Below are 19,959 nucleotides of genomic sequence, written 5' to 3'. Positions count from 1 at the left end.
TCAGCATAACAGAACCTTACAGAAACACTCATCTCTACAGAAAAAAAAAATCAGTTATAAACCCAAAATTAACTTCTTAGTGTCCACCATATCACACAGAAACAAATACTTGATTTGCTTTGTGCATTGCTGAAGCAATAAGAAAAGAAAATGTCTTTCCAAAAACATTTTCTTGGAAAAAGCCTTGCTTTGCTCACATAATAAAAGCCTGAGCTTTACATAGCACAGGCAAGGCAGGAGCCCATCCTACTGGCTCCTGCTTCTGGTGCACAGCTCCACCTGCCTCTCTTTCCACCATTATATGCTTTGTTGTTTGTATGTTTTCATTTTCATTTATACAGAATGTAATGACTCCACCTCTCCCAACAACTTTGCCCTCAACACTGTATCTTGATATCTTTCAATTCACCTTTTCATTAATAAGTCACATGTCTTTATATATCCGGACTGCCCAGTCAGTATGTGCCCAGTATCTATTGTGTATTCTACATGAATTGGACCTGGACACACATTCTTATTTCTTGGCAACTAGCTATCCCTCCAAAATGTATGCTGCAATGTCATGTGCTATTTTCTAGCAAAAGCCAATGGCCAGTTTATTCTATAATTATATACTTTTTAAACTGCTATGAAAATTTTTTTTCCTCCTACTCTAACAGGGACAGTTTTTCTCATTCCCTACAAGATACCACCTCACACATGTACGCACAAGGACATGCTGCCCAATTTTTAGAAAACCAACAGTCTCCCAAAATATTTCTGTAGATCATGCTTATTTTTGTGGTTGCTCTTTGACAAAGACAGTAGTGAATATTCACAAAAGGTTGGAAAAAATGAAGACACCATGAACTTCACATAGAAAATATAAATTTTTTTTTGAGACAGAATCTCACTCTGGAGTTAGTGGCATCATCTCAGTTCACTGCAACCTCTGCCTCCCGAGTTCAAGCAATTCTCCTGTCTCAGCCTCCCGAGTAGCTGGGACTACAGGCACCTGCCACCATGCCCAGCTAATTTTTGTATTTTTAGTAGAGATGGGGTTACACCATATTGGTCAAGCTGGTCTCGAACTCCTGACCTCAGGTGATCCACCCACCTCGGCCTCCCAAAGTGTTGGGATTACAGGCATGAGCCACTGCGCCCAGCCAAAAATAAAGATCTTAACTAGCATTCTCTCCTTGATCATCATTGCCATCCAATGTGAGTTAATACTTGCATTATTTGGCAAGGATCTAATTAATTGACTAATGGCTCCCAATCTCTCTTTATAAATTAGTACCATTAATTATAACTCTGTAATTATTTTTGTGTGCCAGGACAAACTAATTATGAGTGAAGCTTGTCAAAACATGACATTTACACAGAACAATCTAAAATTTGGAGAATGTTTTTCTCTTTTCAAATAAAATGTGACCACATTTGAAATAATAATATTTTGGATCAATAATATTTTGGTCTTTGTCTTTTAAGTACTTGAATAGTTTTATAGCTGAATAGTTGCATTTATATGTCCTTTTCTCTCTTTCATAAACATTAGGAAAACTTTTATGTTATTATGTTCTTTTATTAAAAATCTTTCATAAATAAAACAGAAAATCATATACTCATAACCTAGCATTGGCAGCTGCTAATATTTTGCAAGAGTTAATCTAATTTATTTTTTGCTACAGATTTTCAAAGTATAGACAGTCTGACAGCTCACTCCTAAATATTTTGATACTTATCTCTTAATTTTAGAAGAATGTAAAAATTAAAATTCCTTAAATTAGCTACAGAATTCAAAAAGTCATTCTAGTGTTTTACAACTTTAAAGTAAAGAGCACTTGAGTCAATTTATATATAATGAGACATTTTAATTGAAAGGTAAACCAAAGTTTGACCACATTTAATTCTGTCTTATTTGCATAGAAAAAGATCTCTATGCAAATAAGGATCTTGAAAAAAGTGTTTTTTCTCTTTTAGTATTTATTCATCTACATGCTTCACATCTTTTGCATCTTCACAAATTTTATATGTGACCTAAGTTTACAACCAGTTAATTTATTCTTTTTTGTATAATTCATATGATGTGTGACTGATGCACACTTGCTTATCCTGGCCCATCCTATTTCCTCTTTTGAAATGTCTTTGTGATGGTTAATATTAGGGTCGACTTGATTGGATTGAAAGATGCCTAGATAGGTGGTAAAGTATTGTTTCCGGGTGTGTCTGTGAGGGTGTTGCCAGGGGAGACTCACATTTCAGTTAGTGGACTGGGAGAGAAAGACCCACCCTCAATGAGAGTAGGCACCCTCCGGTTGGCTAGAACAAAGCAGGGGAAAGAAGGTGGGATCAGCTGGCTTGCTGAGTTTTCATCTTTCGCCTGTGCTGGATGCTTCCATCCATTTCTCCTGCACTTGGACATCAGACTCCAGGTTCTTAGGCCTTTGGACTCTTGGACTTACATCAGTGGTTTGCTGGGGGCTCTCAGGTCTTTGGACATGGGCTGAAGGCTTCCCTGTTTTTGAGGCTCTTGAACTTAATTGAGCCCCTATTGTCTTCTTTCTTCCCCAGCTTGCAGATGGCCTGTCATGGGAATTCGCCCTGTGATCATGTGAGCCAATTCTTTCTAATAAACTCCCTTTCATATATATGAATATCCTATTAGTTCTGTACCTCTAGAGAACTTTGACTAATACAGTCTTACTTTCCCCTCATCACATCTTCTTTACTTTTAACTACTTCTTTACTTTTAAGACGAGATCATTATTCTTCCAGGAAGCCTTCCTTGATTAAAATTCATCTTCAGTGGTTCTACAGTTGTCAAAATACCTTTGTTCTTAAAATTATACACCATCCTGAAAGATGCCTGCCTTCCCTATTAAACCATTAACCCCACAGAGAAAAGACAGAATCTTATTCATACTTTTCAGAGCTTACAACAGAAGTAAAACACTCTGGGCATATAATAATACTTGTTGAACTGTTAAAGGGACACTGATGATGATAATGTTGGCCTAGGTGATCTCTGAAATATCTTCTAGCTCAACAGTGTATAAGATTTCATAGAAAACAGCTTACTCAGCCATCATAGATAATAATGCTTTCAAATTTTTTCATAATGATGTATCTCCTTGTTAGATTTCCATATCTAAGATATTAGGATCAGCATTCTTTAGAAGTTGCATGAGTGATTCCCTTTTCAGACACTACTAGACTAGCCATTCAGAAAGCTTCCTTTTAGTACAAGATATCTACAAAGGCTATATTAATGCAAAAGCCTTCTTTCTTTAAATATGGCTTAGCTGGCTATAAAGTAAAGGAATAGATTGTAGGCCAGAAACATAGGAGCAGCAAGCTCTACATTTGGGGTTTACTTTAGAGGCTTCTACTAACCTGTTTACTTAAGAGTTTTGGTGGTGTTCAGGTAACAAAAGAAGAGCCTGAGGCCTGATGGGGTGGAGAAATTGAACAGGAGATCCCTCTAGAAAGTCAGTATCCTCAAAAGATGACACTTCTCCCACTAAGTGGGTGAACAAGAAATAAAACCATCCTTCAGAAAGAGATTGGTTTGTGTCATTCTTGTCTACATTTGGAGTTGGAATAGAAAACAGCAGGGGAGGGAGGAATTCTTCTCTATACATTTCTAACCACAAGCCCATATTCATGTGTGATCTAAATTTAGTTTAAAATGGACTTAGGTCAATAATTCATCTAGGCACCTTGCAGGTGCAAACACAAATTTTCTCTAAAGAAATGTACTTTAAACAAGAACCTCATGAGTTACTCATTACAAATCATTAGACACACAAGGAAACAAGCTACCATGTGTGGTAGTCAGCATTGACCAGCAAAGTCTATAGATACTACAATTATCATATGCAGCATATAAAGCATGTCTAGGAAAAAAAAGAAGCGATTTGAAAGAATATTGAAGGAGTAAGAGACTATCAAAATTGAATAAGATTTCAGAAAATATAAATATAATCAAAATTTACTAATGGATGGATTGAACGGTTGTTAGACAAAGCTGAACAAAGAGCTGGCAAACTGGAAAATATATTTGAAGAAATTACCAAAACAGCAGTAAAGAAACAAAGAAAAGGAAAATACATAAGACATTGACACACAAAGGGTAGTATGAGGAGGTCCTATATTCATCTTCTTAAAGTTCCAGAGGGAGATAAGAGAGAGAATAAAGGAGAGCAAAATTTTAGAGGCAAAATAACTAAAACATTCCCATCACTGAATAAAGATACAGATACTCAGATTCAGGAAATCCAGTGAATCTATACCTAGAAACAGAGTGAAACTGCAGAATATCAATGTTAAAGATTTCTCAAAAAGAGGCAGACAGAAAAAGCTAATCACCAGCAAAGGCTGAGAATTGATTTGTCAGTAATAACAATGGAAGCAAGAAAAAAAAAAAAAAAACAGTATCTTAAAAGTAAATAATTTTTAACTAAGGATCATATGTCCAGAAAAAGTATCTTTCAAGGTTGACATTGAAATGATGACATTTTCCAACAGACAAAAACTGAGATCACTATAAACATATTCTAACATAAAGATTCAAAAATAAATAAATAAAGGACATTTTATTCAAAGAAGAAAAATTATAAGACAAAATTAAGGCAGAACTAAAAAGCATATAATTTGGAAGCAAATAAAGTATCTCAAACTGTATACATTATTTGGAAAAAGGAAGTGAATGACAAACTTTAAACTTTCTGAAATTAAATATGTGAAAAATTTCTAGGATAACCACTAAAAGCCTTAAATATAATACATATCTTCCATACTACTTGCAGGTGGCAGGGGATGGAATAAAATGAGTAAAAGGTCTCACTCAATCCAAGACAGAGTTGGAACTGGGGAAGTGGAAGGGCAGAGGAAGAGCTGGTGAAATAGAAAGCCCAAATAAGATTTTAGAATTAAACTCAAATACTGTATATTAGTAACTATAATTAAAGTAATTGAGCTAAATTTTTCAGTTAATAGACAAAGATCATCAGAATGGATAACAAGAAAAACTCTATGTGTGTCCTGTGTGTAAAAGATACTCCTGAAATGTAAATATACAGAAAAGTTTAATAAAAGAATTAGGAAATATGAGCTGTTATTTAATGGGTACAGAGCATCAATTTAGATGGAAAATTTCTGGAGACTGATTGCACAATAATGCGAATATACTTAACACTACTGAGCAGTACAATGAAAAAAATTTTAATGGTAAATTTAATGCTATGTATATTTTGTCACAATTGAAACATTTTTAAAGGGTTGGAAAATATATACAAGGCAGATACTAACCAAGAAAGAAGGAAACTAGTGTTGTTAAATTTTTTAAAATATAGTAATTTTAAATTGTACATATTTTTTAAATATGAAGGAAAAGTATCCTAGAGATAAAGAGGGCTACTGCATATCTACAAAAGGTTTAATTCACCAGGAAATCTAATATTTCTAAACTTAAACTCATAACATATTTTCAAAATATATGAAGTAAAAATATCCAATGAATTTTTCAATGAAAAGTTGAAAAATTCATCATCATAGTAGCACATTTTAAGATATTTTATCTCAGAAAATAATGGGTCAAGCATATTTTTAAAATAATTATGGATGCAGAATATATGAGCCACAAAACTGACAAGCTTAATCTAGTGGACACTATGAAACATTGCACTCAGGATCTAGAGGACATACATACCTTTGAGGACCACACGGAACGTTATCAAAACTGACAACACTTTTTTTTTTTTTTTTTTGAGACAGAGTTTCGCTCTGTTGCCCAGGCTGGAGTGCAATGGCGCCATCTCGGTTCACCTTAACCTCCGCCTCCCGGGTTCAAGCGATTCTCCTGCCTCAGCCTCCCAAGTAGCTGGGATTACAGGCATGCGCCACCATGCCCAGCTAATTTTTGCATTTTTAGTAGAGACGGGGTTTCACCATTGTTGACCAGGCTCGTCTGGAGCTCCCGACCTCAGGTGATCGCCCACCATGGCCTCCCGAAGTGATGGGATTACAGGAGTGAGCCACCATGCCCGGCCGTCCCAACGCATTTTTAAAACTCAGTGTCATGCAGACCACATTCTCTGATCATAAACAATGGAGAAATCAATCACAATTATTTGTTGGCATTTAGAGAAGTATGAAGTAGATTTTGAACTTCATACTTTATAATAGAGGCAATGTCCACAGGGACAGAGCCTACTCCTCCAAGCTTACTGCATGTTCAAGGGCAAATCAGTATGCATGGTCTCTACAGGCAGACAAACCCTGAAGAAAGGACTAAGGGACAGACTGATGTGCACATGCCCAATTGCTATTCTCAAACCCACTATCAGGCAAGTCACTTTTTCCACAGGGAAGGAAAAGCATGTAGGGTAGAGATGAAAAGAGTGTTGTTATTCTGCTGTACACCCCTCCACATGGAAATGTAGATTGACTGATAAGGATCTCCCTAACACTAAAGAAGGAAGGAAATGTGCAATCTTTATGAGAACGAATAGGAGGCACAAGGGTAGCAAATTTTCTTGGCATCTTTACCTCCCTCCTGGAGTTGAGCTGTGATGTTGAGTTCACATTGTACTTTCGCTTTCAGCACAAGGACAATCTGCTCCTCTATAGTAATGGTGCCATCAGAATCCAGCTGTGGAAATGAACAAAATACAAACATTTTCATCACGCTTTTCCAAGTCAGGATACAAGCTTTCATTGTTTCACCTTCTAATCTAATTGAAAATGAGTTTTGATATCAAGCTATTTGAAATAGTCCTTTATCTGAATCAAAACTGAAAATCCATCAATGTGTAAGATTTTAGAATAATTTTACTTTTACCTGATTAGCCTTTTAAAAAATCTCATACCAGAAGAAGTGAGAAAATTTTAATATAGTTAGGTAACTATATTAGAGATAATAGACTAAGGAAAAAATAAACTAGAGATATTATACTAAGAAAAAATACTAAAAAAAAATTATATTAGAGATAATATACTACTAAAAATAAAAATAATATACAAAGAAAAAACTAATTTCCTGCAATATTATGCTTGCATCTAACATGATACAATTTATTTAGTACCAAGAGTGGTTGGTTCCTGAGGAACAGAACCTTAAAGAGGAAACAATCTGTATTTATCACCTATAGCTGTGTAACAAAACATCCCAAAACATTGTTGTGATTTAAAACAACAAACATTAATTTGTTTCACAGTTTAGGAGATGCTTAGCTGGGTATTATTTTCTAAGATATTTATAGCACAAACAGACGCTCAGTGAATAGTCAGATATATAGTTTCGGAAATTTCTGTATTATATTCATAGCTCAATGCCCAAACTTATGCTAATGATTTTTTTAGAAAATGAGAGAATAAGTAAAAACTAATTTGGGGGGTTGAAATATATACCAGAGTTTATCTATCAATATAATACAACACAGATTCTGAGTTATAAGTAGATACACTGAAAGTGAGCCTAAAATCTCACATATCAAAAAGAGAGAATGAACTGGAAACAGATGAGTCTCTGAGTGGGCACGGCAGGAAAAATTGACTCCTTCCCATTCGTCCTCTAGAAACAGTCAGGCACCACTGAAGTTTTTTGTTTTGTTTTGTTTTTTTCCTGGCTGTTTTTTCAGTTAAACCGTTACTTTCTTTTACTTCAATCCTAGAAAACACTGTGTAAACTGTGACCAAATTTCAGAACCATACATTTGATTCAGAGAAATTTAACTTCAATTATCAAAGGTGAATATTTCAAATCACCCCTTGTACCATTTTTACTTGAAAATATTCTTTTTTATTTCTTTCTGTGCATATGCCACCTTTTTATTGGGATAACCTTTTCAGGAACCTGTGCCTCTTATAAACTATAGTTTCTAAAGATATTTTGTTCTAAAACATCTGGTCAGTTTAGCCAGGAGCAAGTATGATCAGAATGTGCTAAATCACGATCTGTTAAATTGATCTTTAGTCATTGTATTAGTCCATTCTCACACTGCTATGAAGAAATACCCAAGACTGGGTAAGGAAAGAGATTTGATTGACTCACAGTTCCGGATTGCTGGGGAAGCCTCAAGAAACTTACAAACAAGGTGGAAGGCAAAGGAGAAGGAGGCACCTTCTTCACTGGACAGCAGGATGAAGTGAGTGCAAGCAGAAGAAATGCCAGACGCTTACAAAACCATCAGATCTCCTGAGACTCACTATCAGAACAGCATGGGGGAAACCGCCCCCATGATCTGATGACCTCCCCTGCTCCCACCCTTGATATGTGGGGATTATGGGATTACAATTCAGGATGAGATTTTGGGTGGAGACACAGCCAAACCAAATCAGTCATTTCCAGTAAAAGCAAATAAGTATTTGTTTTTTATATTGCTTTCTTTTATTCCTTTGTTATAGATACAAGTATTCTTTAACATAGAATGACATTAAAATGATAGTATACTTCAAATAGAAGAGCAGTTTACATTTTCAATGTCTGTTTCTCCAAAAGCAACAATTGCACCCAAAACAAAATGTTACATTTAGAAAAATAGATGTTAGTAATTTTTCCTGGACAAGTGATCATTTGTGATTTGAAATAAAATGTTAAATTCCAATCTGTCACATATTTGATAGGCAAGAGAAGCCCTAATTTGGTAGTTTGTACTTTATTAAAAGCCCCTAACGTTGTAAATACAGATGCCAATTTTAATGTTAAGATATGAAAATCTTCATAATTAACCCAATATTCTCATTTATTCAATTTTTAAGTAACCGTAAATCCATAAGTTAGATTAATTTAAGAGGCATTCTGGAACTTCCACTTCCAGCATGATGGAGTTGATGTGCTTTCCCCAATTCCTCTCAGTAAATATAAACAAAAGCCCTACACTTTACATATAAAATGAATATAACAATATTCTAAAAGGCAGAGAGAAGATGCAGAGCAGGCTACAGATCCTGGAAAACAACATAGTGGTAAATTCCCTGGGTTTTCTTTCTGCCTTCTACATCCCCAACTTGGAGTAAAAGAAGTTGGAAATTCTGGAACACCAATAGGCACAGGCAAAAAAATTTTAAAGTCTCAAGAGAAGCCTGCTGTCTAGCCAAGGAAGAAAAACACAGCCTGGAAAAACACCACAGAAAAAGCTGCAGCCCACAACTGGGGCTTAGACTGGGAGGGTTCTTGGCTCTGCCCAGGGAAGAATTCAAAGACAAGCTGGTGGTGTTTGACAGCAACTTTTATTGAAGTGACAGTGTACAGCAGCAGCAGCGGTACTGTTCCTTGCAGAGCAGGGCTAGGCAGTCTGCCCAGAGTAGCAGCTCAGAGGCAGCTCTGCAGTCATATTTATACCCACTTATATGCAAATTAAGAGGTAGATTATATAGCAATTTCTTTAAAAAAGGGTGGTAACTTCCAGGTCATTGGGTCATTGCTGTGGAAAGGGGTAGTAACTTTCAGTGTTGCCATGGCAATGGTAAACTGGCATGGAACACTGGAGGATGTGTCTTATGGAAAGCCACTTCCACCCTGTCCCTCTTTTAGCTAGTCCTCAATTTGGTCCAGTCTCTGAGCCCCACCTCCTACCTCAATATCTCAAGGATTCAGCTTTCTATTCCATCTCATTCCATGAGATTTGCAGGTCATGAATCATTGCCTGCACATTGATGTACTCTCCTTAAAAAGTCATAAAAATTATAATTTTATGAATTATTCAATCTTATGTAATTATTTTGTTCTGTTTGATCTTGATTTGCAGTTTCATGAACCCATTAGTTTTTTCATTAGAGTTTTAGAAATTTTTATTTAGTCAGTTGATCTCAATGGCTACAACAGGTCTCACCCAATTTCCCTGTGGTCTTTTGATTTGCTTAGTTTGTTGCCCTCAGGCTTGGCCTTTCGGTTCAAAACCATTGTACAAAATAAATTCGTTATGCTCCTGTTGGTTTTACTTTGTATTATTTCCTTTAAACTTTGGACCTAACTGTGTCATGACCCAATTCTATAGAAACAACACTCCTGATAGAATAATGCTGGCCCAGTGCTTCAAATGATAACCAATACTTATGGAACCAACAAAATTGAACTTAACAGTGGACTCTGGGAAGATTTAACCTGAGAGTCACTTTCTCCAGGTCAGGCTTGTTGTTCAAATGTGGCTGAAAGTGTTATGATACTGACTCCTAGTCGCCAATTACTTCTTCCCAACGTGAGACCAGACCAACAATCCAGGACAAGTGCATCTCAGCACCAAGGGACAATTAAAACCAACCCACAGTAGAGTCGATCAGTGATGCTTTCAGAGAAATATGGAAGTTGTAAGATCCAAACTAGAGTAACTTGTGTCAAGCCTTGGCAAGCGGAGCAGGGCAGAACCATGAAGGCAGGGCTCTCACACATGATTTGCTGGATAATGGGAACTATCACAAGAAATTTTTCCAAACCACAGTTTACTACATGGACATCTTACACAAGGACAACTAGCAACACAAGGACAGCTAACCACTTATACAAGAACACTTGCCTGTCACACTGTCTGACAAACTCAACCCAAAACAAGGGACCCCTATAACCTCCCAGAATGGTTTAAGAGCAAAGTAAAGAACTAAAGCATTCCCTCTCACTGGCCCGTAACAATAGTAACTCCCACCCTAATACTGCGCCTTACCAAAGGTTTCTGGACACCCCACCTTTTCTCCACAACCTGCATATGAGGAGCCTGGACTTCCACCCTTCCTGACAGTAACAGTGTCCCTCTACTTCTCAGCTGGAGGGGAGTCAGAGAAGATCTAGAGGAGAGTCAGCCTAGCAGTAACAAGGCTACTCCCATTGTGGTGTCAGTGGAGGCCACATGAGGAGCAGAACTCATACTCCCACCCTTCAGGACCATGGAGCAGCCCACCATAGGTGTCAGTGATAGCTGACAGGGGAACCAAAACTTCTACTTCCACGAGTAGTAATAAGGTGATAATCCCACTTCCCCAATTATATTAGTACCAGATAAAGTAGAGCAAACAAAATTACCAGAGACTAAAAGAGGGACATTATATAATAATACAAAGATCACTCCATCAAGAAAACATGGCCCTCCAAAATGTGTTTGCATCAAAAAAACAGAGCTGCAAAATATTTGAAGCAAAAACTGATAGAATTGAAAGAAGAGTTAAACAAATCCACAATTACAATTGGAAGCTGCAACCCCCTTACTCAACAATTGATAGAACAACTAGACAGAAAATCAGCAAGGATATAGAACTCAACAATGCCATCAACCAACAGGATCTAATAGACATTTACTGAACACTTCACCCAGCAATGGAGAATACACTTTCTTTCCAAATACATATAGAACAAATACCAAAGTAGACCATATCCTGAATCATAAAACAAATCTCAACAATTTTTAAAGAATTGCAAGCATACAGAGTTCTCAGACCACAATGTTCTCAGACTACAATGGAATCAAACTGGAAATCAATAACAGAAAGATAACAAAACTCTCCAAACACTTAGAAACTAAACACACTTCTAAATAATCCATGGGTCAAAAAGAAAGTCTCAAGGGAAATCAAAAGTACATTGAACTGAATGAAAACACAAAAACAACATATCAAAATTTGTGGTACAGACCTAAGGCAGTGCTAAGAGAAATGCATAGCACTAAATACACCCATTAGAAAAGAAGAAAAGTTTTGCATCGATAATATAATCTCCCACCTCGAGAACCTAGAAAAAGAAGAAAATAAAACCAAAGCAAGTAGAAAGAAGGACATCATAAAGAGGAGAAATCAATGAAACTGAAACAGAAAAACAATACAGACTATCAGTAAAACAAAGAGCTGGCGATTTAAAATTACCAATAATATTGACAAGCTTCTAGAAAGTCAACCAAGAAAAAAAGGAAGAATACACAAATTAAACTATAGAAATGAAAAACAGATAGTGGTTGCCAGGAGTTGAGGAGTGGCAAGTGCAAAGGAAGGGGTTTGGCTATAAAGAACATCAGAAGGGATCCTTCTGGGAAGAAAATGTTCTGTATCTTGACTGTTATCAATGTTATTATCTTGGTTGTGATATTTTACTGTAGTTTTATAAGAGGTTATCATCTTACAAGTGATAAGGGGGGAAACTGGGTAAAGGATACACGTTCTCTCTCATTAGTTCTTCCAACTGCATGTGAATTTACAACTATCACCAAAAAAATCATTTTTTAAGAAAAGTAGCATTCTTCTCTAACTTAAAAAAAGCACAAAATATTACCTTATTCTAGTAAATGAGAATCTACCACAAGGTGATCATAAAAAAAGATATAGGGGGGGCACCCAAGATGGCTGAATAGGAACAGCTCCAGCCTCCAGTTCCCAATGTGAGGGACACAGAAGACGGGTGATTTCTGCATTTTCAACTGAGGTACCAGGTTCATCTCACTGGGGCGTGTCGGACAGTCAGTGCTGGTCAGCAAGTGCAGCCTGACCAGCGAGAGCTGAAGCAGGGCGAGGCATCGCCTCACCTGGGAAGTGCAAGAGGGAAGGGAATTCCTTTTCCTATAAGGGAAACTGAGACACACAACACCTGGAAAATCGGGTAACTCCCACCCTAATACTGTACTTAACCAAAGGTCTTAGCAAATGGCACACCAGGAGATTATATCCCACACCCGGCCCGGAGGGTCCCACACCCACGCAGCCTCCCTCATTGCTACCACAGCAGTCAGAGATCTAACTGCAAGGTGGCCGCGAGGCTGGGGGAGGGGCACCCGCCATTGCTGAGGCTTAAGTAGGTAAACAAAGTCCCTGGGAAGCTCGAATTGGGTGGAGCCCACCACAGCTCAAGGAGGCCTGCCTGTCTCTGTAGACTCCACCTCTGGGGACAGGGCATAGGTAAACAAAAAGCAACAGAAACCTCTGCAGATGTAACCATGTAGGGACATGGATGCGGCTGGAAACCATCATTCTCAGCAAACTATTGCAAGAACAGAAAACCAAACACCACATGTTCTCACTCATAGGTGGGAATTGAACAATGAGATCACTTGGACACAGGAAGGGGAACATCACACACCAGGGTCTATTGGGGGGGGGGGTGCCGGGAGGGATAGCATTAGGAGATATACCTAATGTAAATGACGAGTTAATGGGTACAGCACACCAACATGGCACATGTATACATATGCAACAAACCTGCATGCTGTGCACATGTACCCTAGAACTTAAAGTATAATAATAATAAAAGGTATATTAAAATATTTTAGATATGATTATTTTATAATTTTACAAAAATATCTCTTTCCTAAAGTGAAATCTACTTAACAAATACAGTGGAAAGTTATTATAACATTTATATATTAAGTTTTACTTGAATTTGGAAAGGATTAAAAGGATATGTTTTTTAAAAATGAATTCCTTTCTAGGCTAGTGTGGTGGTTAATTTCATGTAGCAACTTGAGTGGGCCATGGGTGCCCAGATTACATTTGTTTCTGGTGTGTCTGTGTGTCTGTTTTCATTCAAGATTAACATTTGAATCAGTAGACTCAGCAAAGCAGATTGCCCTCCCGCAGTGTAACTAGGCCTCATCTAATTTGTTGAAGGTTTCAATTGAACAAAAGGCAGAAGAAGAAGGAATTTGCACCCTTTTTTCCCTTCCCGGCAACATTTCACCTCATCTTCCCTAGCCCTCAAAGTGAGATTTAGGCCATCAGTTCCCCTGGTTCTCCAACGTTCAGACTTGGACTGAATTATACCACTAGCTTTCCTGGATCTTCAGCTTGCTTACAGTAAGGGAGGAGACCACCCCTCATATTGTCTTATGCCCAATTTCTGCCTCCATAGAAAGAAGAAGTAAAAACTAAAAGGCAGAAATGAAATCCACAAGCAGACAGCCTGGCACCACACCCTGGGCCTGGTAGTTAAAGATCAATCCCTGACCTAATCGGTTAGGTTATCTATAGATTACAGACATTGTATTGAAAAGCAATGTGAAAATCCCTATCCTGTTTTGTTCCGAATTACCGGTGCATGCAGCCCCCAGTCATGTACCCCTGCTTGCTCAATCAATAATGACCCTCTCACGTGTACCCCCTTAGAGTTGTGAGTTCTTAAAAGGGACAGGAATTGCTCACTCGGGGGGCTCCACTCTTGAGACAGGAGTCTTGCCGATACCCCCGGCTGAATAAATCCCTTCCTTCTTTAACTTGGTGTCTGAGTTTTGTCTGCAGCTCGTCCAGCTACAACAGCAAATCCTAGTACTTCTCAGTCTCCATATTGTGTAAATCACTTCCTCACAGTAAATCTGTTTGTATATATATCCCATGGGGGTTCTGATCCCTGAAGAACTCTAATACAGCTAGCCCTTCTACTTTCCATAGCCTGAGAGAAAACTGAGCTGGTCTATGAGAAGGAATTTTGCTTGGAATTCAGGGTTTCTCATATACTCCAGTATGAATGGGCCAAGTAACAAATCAGTTTTATGAACTCTCTACTCCATGTTTTCCCACAGGTCTCAAAAAAGTTCATATGAACTTATAATTATTTTATTTTCCTTTTCTTAAACGCCAATGTCACTCTCACGAGTGTGATTCACTTGAGGGTAGCTGAAGCTTTTATGTTCTAAAGGAGGTTTAACAATGAAAACATGTTTTTAATTATTTAGAATGTATTGTCTGTAATATTGCTTTAAAATAAGGGAATCTGTTATAATAAACAGTATAGTTTTCAAAAATATATTATTGAATCATCTATTTTTAAATTATGAACCATGAAACTATTTTTGTTTAGTCCTTTTTTAAGTCAACATAAAAAACGAAAAACAGATAAGATATACAGCATAAATACATTATACAAACACACACAAGGAAGCATGCATACTCACACAGATACACACACACACACACAATATGAAAATGGCTTCTTAAGTTTTTAATCCTTTCACATAATGAACTCTAATTCAAACTAAATCTGGAGATCAGTTGATTTTGCACATTTGGCTACAAATTCTAAAAATTCCCATGACCCTGTTCATGCAAGAAGTAAATTGAAAATGATTTAAGAAAAACATGTACCTATCTGTGGTGTGGCTCACACATAGTGAAATGAAAACATTAAGAATGCGATCACATTGAGCTGTCATCCTCCAAAGCTATTGCTCATTCTTTTCTCTTATATTTTAATTAACTACATGTGAATTTATTACAGATATTTGTAGAGCTCCAATTACTACTTAGAAACAAAGCACAGTTAAATTTTTAAGAGTCATATAATGATTACAGAGACAAAGAACCGATTAGCAGATGCCAGGTGTTGTGGGGAAGGGAGAAGGAAGTAGTTGTGGCTATGAAAGGATTCCTGTGCTAGAACTATTCTATATCTTCACTGTGGTGGTGATCACATGCAACTCTACATGTGATAAAACTGTATAAACTAAATACACGTGCACACACATAAGTATGTATAAAACCAATGGAATCTGCATAAGACAGAGGGATTATATCAATGTCAATTTCCTGATTGTAATATTGTACTATAGTAATGAAAGATGTTACCATTGAGACAAAATACATGAAAGGTATTCAGTATCTGTATTATTTCTTACATTGCAAGTAAATCTATAATTCTCCCAAAACACAGATTTTTTTTTTTTATTATACTTTAAGTTCTAGGGTACATGTGCATAATGTGCAGGTTTGTTACATATGTATACTTGTGCCATGTTGGTGTGCTGCGCCCATCAACTCGTCAGCACCCATCAACTCGTCATTTATATCAGGTATGACTCCCAATGGCATCCCTCCCCCCTCCCCCCTCCCCATGATAGGCCCCAGTGTGTGATGTTCCCCTTCCCGAGTCCAAGTGATCTCATTGTTCAGTTCCCACCTATGAGTGAGAACATGCGGTGTTTGGTTTTCTCTTCTTGTGATAGTTTGCTAAGAATGATGGTTTCCAGCTGCATCCATGTCCCTACAAAGGACGCAAACTCATCCTTTTTTATGGCTGCATAGTATTCCATGGTGTATATGTGCCACATTTTCTTAATCCAGTCTGTCACAGATGGACATTTGGGTTGATTCCAAGTCTTTGCTATTGTGAATAGTGCCGCAATAAACATACGTGTGCATGTGTCTTTGTAGTAGAATAATTTATAATCCTTTGGGTATATACCCAGTAGTGGGATGGCTGGGTCATATGGTACATCTAGTTCTAGATCCTTGAGGAATTGCCATACTGTTTTCCATAATGGTTGAACTAGTTTACAATCCCACTAACAGTGTAAAAGTGTCCCTATTTCTCCACATCCTCTCCAACACCTGTTGTTTCCTGACTTTTTAATGATTGCCATTCTAACTGGTGTGAGATGGTATCTCATTGTGGTTTTGATTTGCATTTCTCTGATGGCCAGTGATGATGAGCATTTTTTCATGTGTCTGTTGGCTGTATGAATCTCTTCTTTTGAGAAATGTCTGTTCATATCCTTTGCCCACTTTTTGATGGGGTTGTTTGTTTTTTTCTTGTATATTTGTTTGAGTTCTTTGTAGATTCTGGATATTAGCCCTTTGTCAGATGAGTAGATTGCAAAAATTTTCTCCCATTCTGTAGGTTGCCTGTTCGCTCTGGTGGTAGTTTCTTTTGCTGTGCAGAAGCTCTTCAGTTTAATTAGATCCCAATTGTCAATTTTTGCTTTTGCTGCCGTTGCTTTTGGTGTTTTAGACATGAAGTCCTTGCCCATGCCTATGTCCTGAATGGTACTACCTAGATTTTCTTCAAGGGTTTTTATGTTATTAGGTCTAACATTTAAGTCTCTAATCCACCTTGAATTAATCTTCGTATAAGGAGTAAGGAAAGGATCCAGTTTCAGCTTTCTGCTTACGGCTAGCCAATTTTCCCAGCACCATTTATTAAATAGGGAATCCTTTCCCCATTTCTTGTTTCTCTCAGGTTTGTCAAAGATCAGATGGCTGTAGATGTGTGGTATTATTTCTGAGAACTCTGTTCTGTTCCATCGGTCTATATCTCTGTTTTGGTACCAGTACCATGCTGTTTTGGTTACTGTAGCCTTGTAGTATAGTTTGAAGTCAGGTAGCGTGATGCCTCCAGCTTTGTCCTTTTGACTTAGGATTGTCTTGGCAATGCAGGCTCTTTTTTGGTTCCATATGAACTTTAAAGCAGTTTTTTCCAATTCTGTGAAGAAACTCATTGGTAGCTTGATGGGGATGGCATTGAATCTATAAATAACCTTGGGCAGTATGGCCATTTTCACGATATTGATTCTTCCTATCCATGAGCATGGTATGTTCTTCCATTTGTTTGTGTCCTCTTTGATTTCACTGAGCAGTGGTTTGTAGTTCTCCTTGAAGAGGTCCTTTACATCCCTTGTAAGTTGGATTCCTAGGTATTTTATTCTCTTTGAAGCAATTGTGAATGGAAGTTCATTCCTGATTTGGCTCTCTGTTTGTCTGTTACTGGTGTATAAGAATGTTTGTGATTTTTGCACATTAATTTTGTATCCTGAGACTTTGCTGAAGTTGCTTATCAGCTTAAGGAGATTCTGGGCTGAGACAATGGGGTTTTCTAAATATACAATCATGTCATCTGCAAACAGGGTCAATTTGACTTCTTCTTTTCCTAACTGAACACCCTTGATTTCTTTCTCTTGCCTGATTGCTCTAGCCAGAACTTCCAACACTATGTTGAATAGGAGTGGTGAGAGAGGGCATCCCTGTCTTGTGCCAGTTTTCAAAGGGAATTTTTCCAGTTTTTGCCCATTCAGTATGATATTAGCTGTGGGTTTGTCATAAATAGCTCTTATTATTTTGAGGTACATTCCATCAATACCGAATTTATTGAGCGTTTTTAGCATGAAGGGCTGTTGAATTTTGTCAAAAGCCTTTTCTGCATCTATTGAGATAATCATGTGGTTCTTGTCTTTGGTTCTGTTTATATGCTGGATTACATTTATTGATTTGCGAATGTTGAACCAGCCTTGCATCCCAGGATGAAGCCAACTTGATCATGGTGGATAAGCTTTTTGATGTGCTGCTGAATCTGGTTTGCCAGTATTTTATTGAGGATTTTTGCATCGATGTTCATCAGGGATATTGGTCTAAAATTCTCTTTTTTTGTTGTGTCTCTGCCAGGCTTTGGTATCAGGATGATGTTGGCCTCATAAAATGAGTTAGGGAGGATGCCCTCTTTTTCTATGGATTGGAATAGTTTCAGAAGGAATGGTACCAGCTCCTCCTTGTACCTCTGGTAGAATTCAGCTGTGAATCCATCTGGTCCTGGACTTTTTTTGGTGGGTAGGCTATTGGTTGTTGCCTCAATTTCAGAGCCTGTTATTGGTCTATTCAGGGATTCAACTTCTTCCTGGTTTAGTCTTGGGAGAGTGTAAGTGTCCAGGAAATTATCCATTTCTTCTAGATCTCCTAGTTGATTTGCGTAGAGGTGTTTGTAGTATTCTCTGATGGTAGTTTGTATTTCTGTGGGGTCGGTGGTGATATCCCCTTTATCATTTTTTATTGCGCCTATTTGATTCCTCTCTCTTTTCTTCTTTATTAGTCTTGCTAGTGGTCTGTCAATTTTGTTGATCTTTTCAAAAAATCAACTCCTGGATTCATTGATTTTTTGGAGGGTTTTTTGTGTCTCTATCTCCTTCAGTTCTGCTCTGATCTTAGTCATTTCCTGCCTTCCGCTAGCTTTTGAATGTGTTTGCTCTTGTCTCTCTAGTTCTTTTAATTGTGATGTTAGAGTGTCAATTTTAGATCTTTCCTGCTTTCTCTTGTGGGCATTTAGTGCTATAAATTTCCCTCTACACACTGCTTTAAATGTGTCCCAGGGATTCTGGTATGTTGTATCTTTGTTCTCATTGATTTCAAAGAACATCTTTATTTCTGCTTTCATTTCGTTATGTACCCAGTAGTCATTCAGGAGCAGGTTGTTCAGTTTCCATGTAGTTGAGCGGTTTTGATTGAGTTTCTTAGTCCTGAGTTCTAGTTTGATTGCACTGTGGTCTGAGAGACAGTTTGTTATAATTTCTGTTCTTTTACATTTGCTGAGGAGTGCTTTACTTCCAATTATGTGGTCCATTTTGGAATAAGTGCGATGTGGTGCTGAGAAGAATGTATATTCTGTTGATTTGGGGTGGAGAGTTCTATAGATGTCTATTAGGTCCGCTTGGTGCAGAGATGAGTTCAATTCCTGGATATCCTTGTTAACTTTCTGTCTCGTTGATCTGTCTTAATGTTGACAGTGGAGTGTTGAAGTCTCCCATTATTATTGTATGGGAGTCTAAGTCTCTTTGTAAGTCTCTAAGGACTTGCTTTATGAATCTGGGTGCTCCTGTATTGGGTGCATATATATTTAGGAGAGTTAGCTCTTCCTGTTGAATTGATCCCTTTACCATTATGTAATGGCCTTCTTTGTCTCTTTTGATCTTTGATGGTTTAAAGTCTGTTTTATCAGAGACTAGGATTGCAACCCCTGCTTTTTTTTGTTCTCCATTTGCTTGGTAGATCTTCCTCCATCCCTTTATTTTGAGCCTATGTATGTCTCTGCATGTGAGATGGGTCTCCTGAATACAGCAGACTGATGGGTCTTGACTCTTGATCCAGTTTGCCAGTCTAAAACACAGATTTTTAAAAATTCATCCACTAAAGTTTTTCAGGAATTGTTTAGTTTCATGACTACAACCATGAAAAACACCAACTAAATTTTAAGTTAATTATAAATTAAGTGCAATATAGTATTTGAGCTAAAGTAAGGTCAAATATATTAAGACTACTTCATTAGCAAAAAGAAAATTGAGTGCAAAAGAAATCATGCATTAGGTAGTCCCTCACAACTTTTATAGGTTCCTGAAAATATGAGACATTTCCTTTATCCTCCTTTGATAAATATATGGTATATTTCTTCATTTATTTAATGTTTATCTTTTTAAGCTTTAGTAAAGCTTTCTTTTTGTCATACAGGTTCAGCATAATTCTTCAGTTCGTTTCTAG

The 19,959-nt window shown here is 37.4% G+C and overlaps 1 protein-coding gene across 4 annotated transcripts in view; it reads right to left on the bottom strand.

Annotated features, from left to right (window-relative positions):
- The window catches only part of PTH2R (parathyroid hormone 2 receptor), a 138,562-nt gene that overhangs the window by 57,922 nt on the left and 60,681 nt on the right, over positions 1-19,959 (bottom strand). For all 4 annotated transcript variants that reach the window (XM_030916653.1, XM_030916652.1, XM_030916654.1 and 1 more), the window contains one exon: positions 6,532-6,634. Coding sequence is in view for 1 of the 4 variants with exons in the window: in XM_010376840.2 (XP_010375142.2) it covers positions 6,532-6,634 (103 nt within the window). In the remaining 3 variants the exon portion in view is untranslated. The remainder of the gene's footprint in view (positions 1-6,531; positions 6,635-19,959) is intronic.

This window comes from Rhinopithecus roxellana, chromosome 14 (genome assembly GCF_007565055.1).
Source record: "Rhinopithecus roxellana isolate Shanxi Qingling chromosome 14, ASM756505v1, whole genome shotgun sequence".
In the NCBI taxonomy this organism is placed as follows: domain Eukaryota; kingdom Metazoa; phylum Chordata; class Mammalia; order Primates; family Cercopithecidae; genus Rhinopithecus; species Rhinopithecus roxellana.
This window is presented reverse-complemented; position numbering and strand designations above follow the sequence as displayed.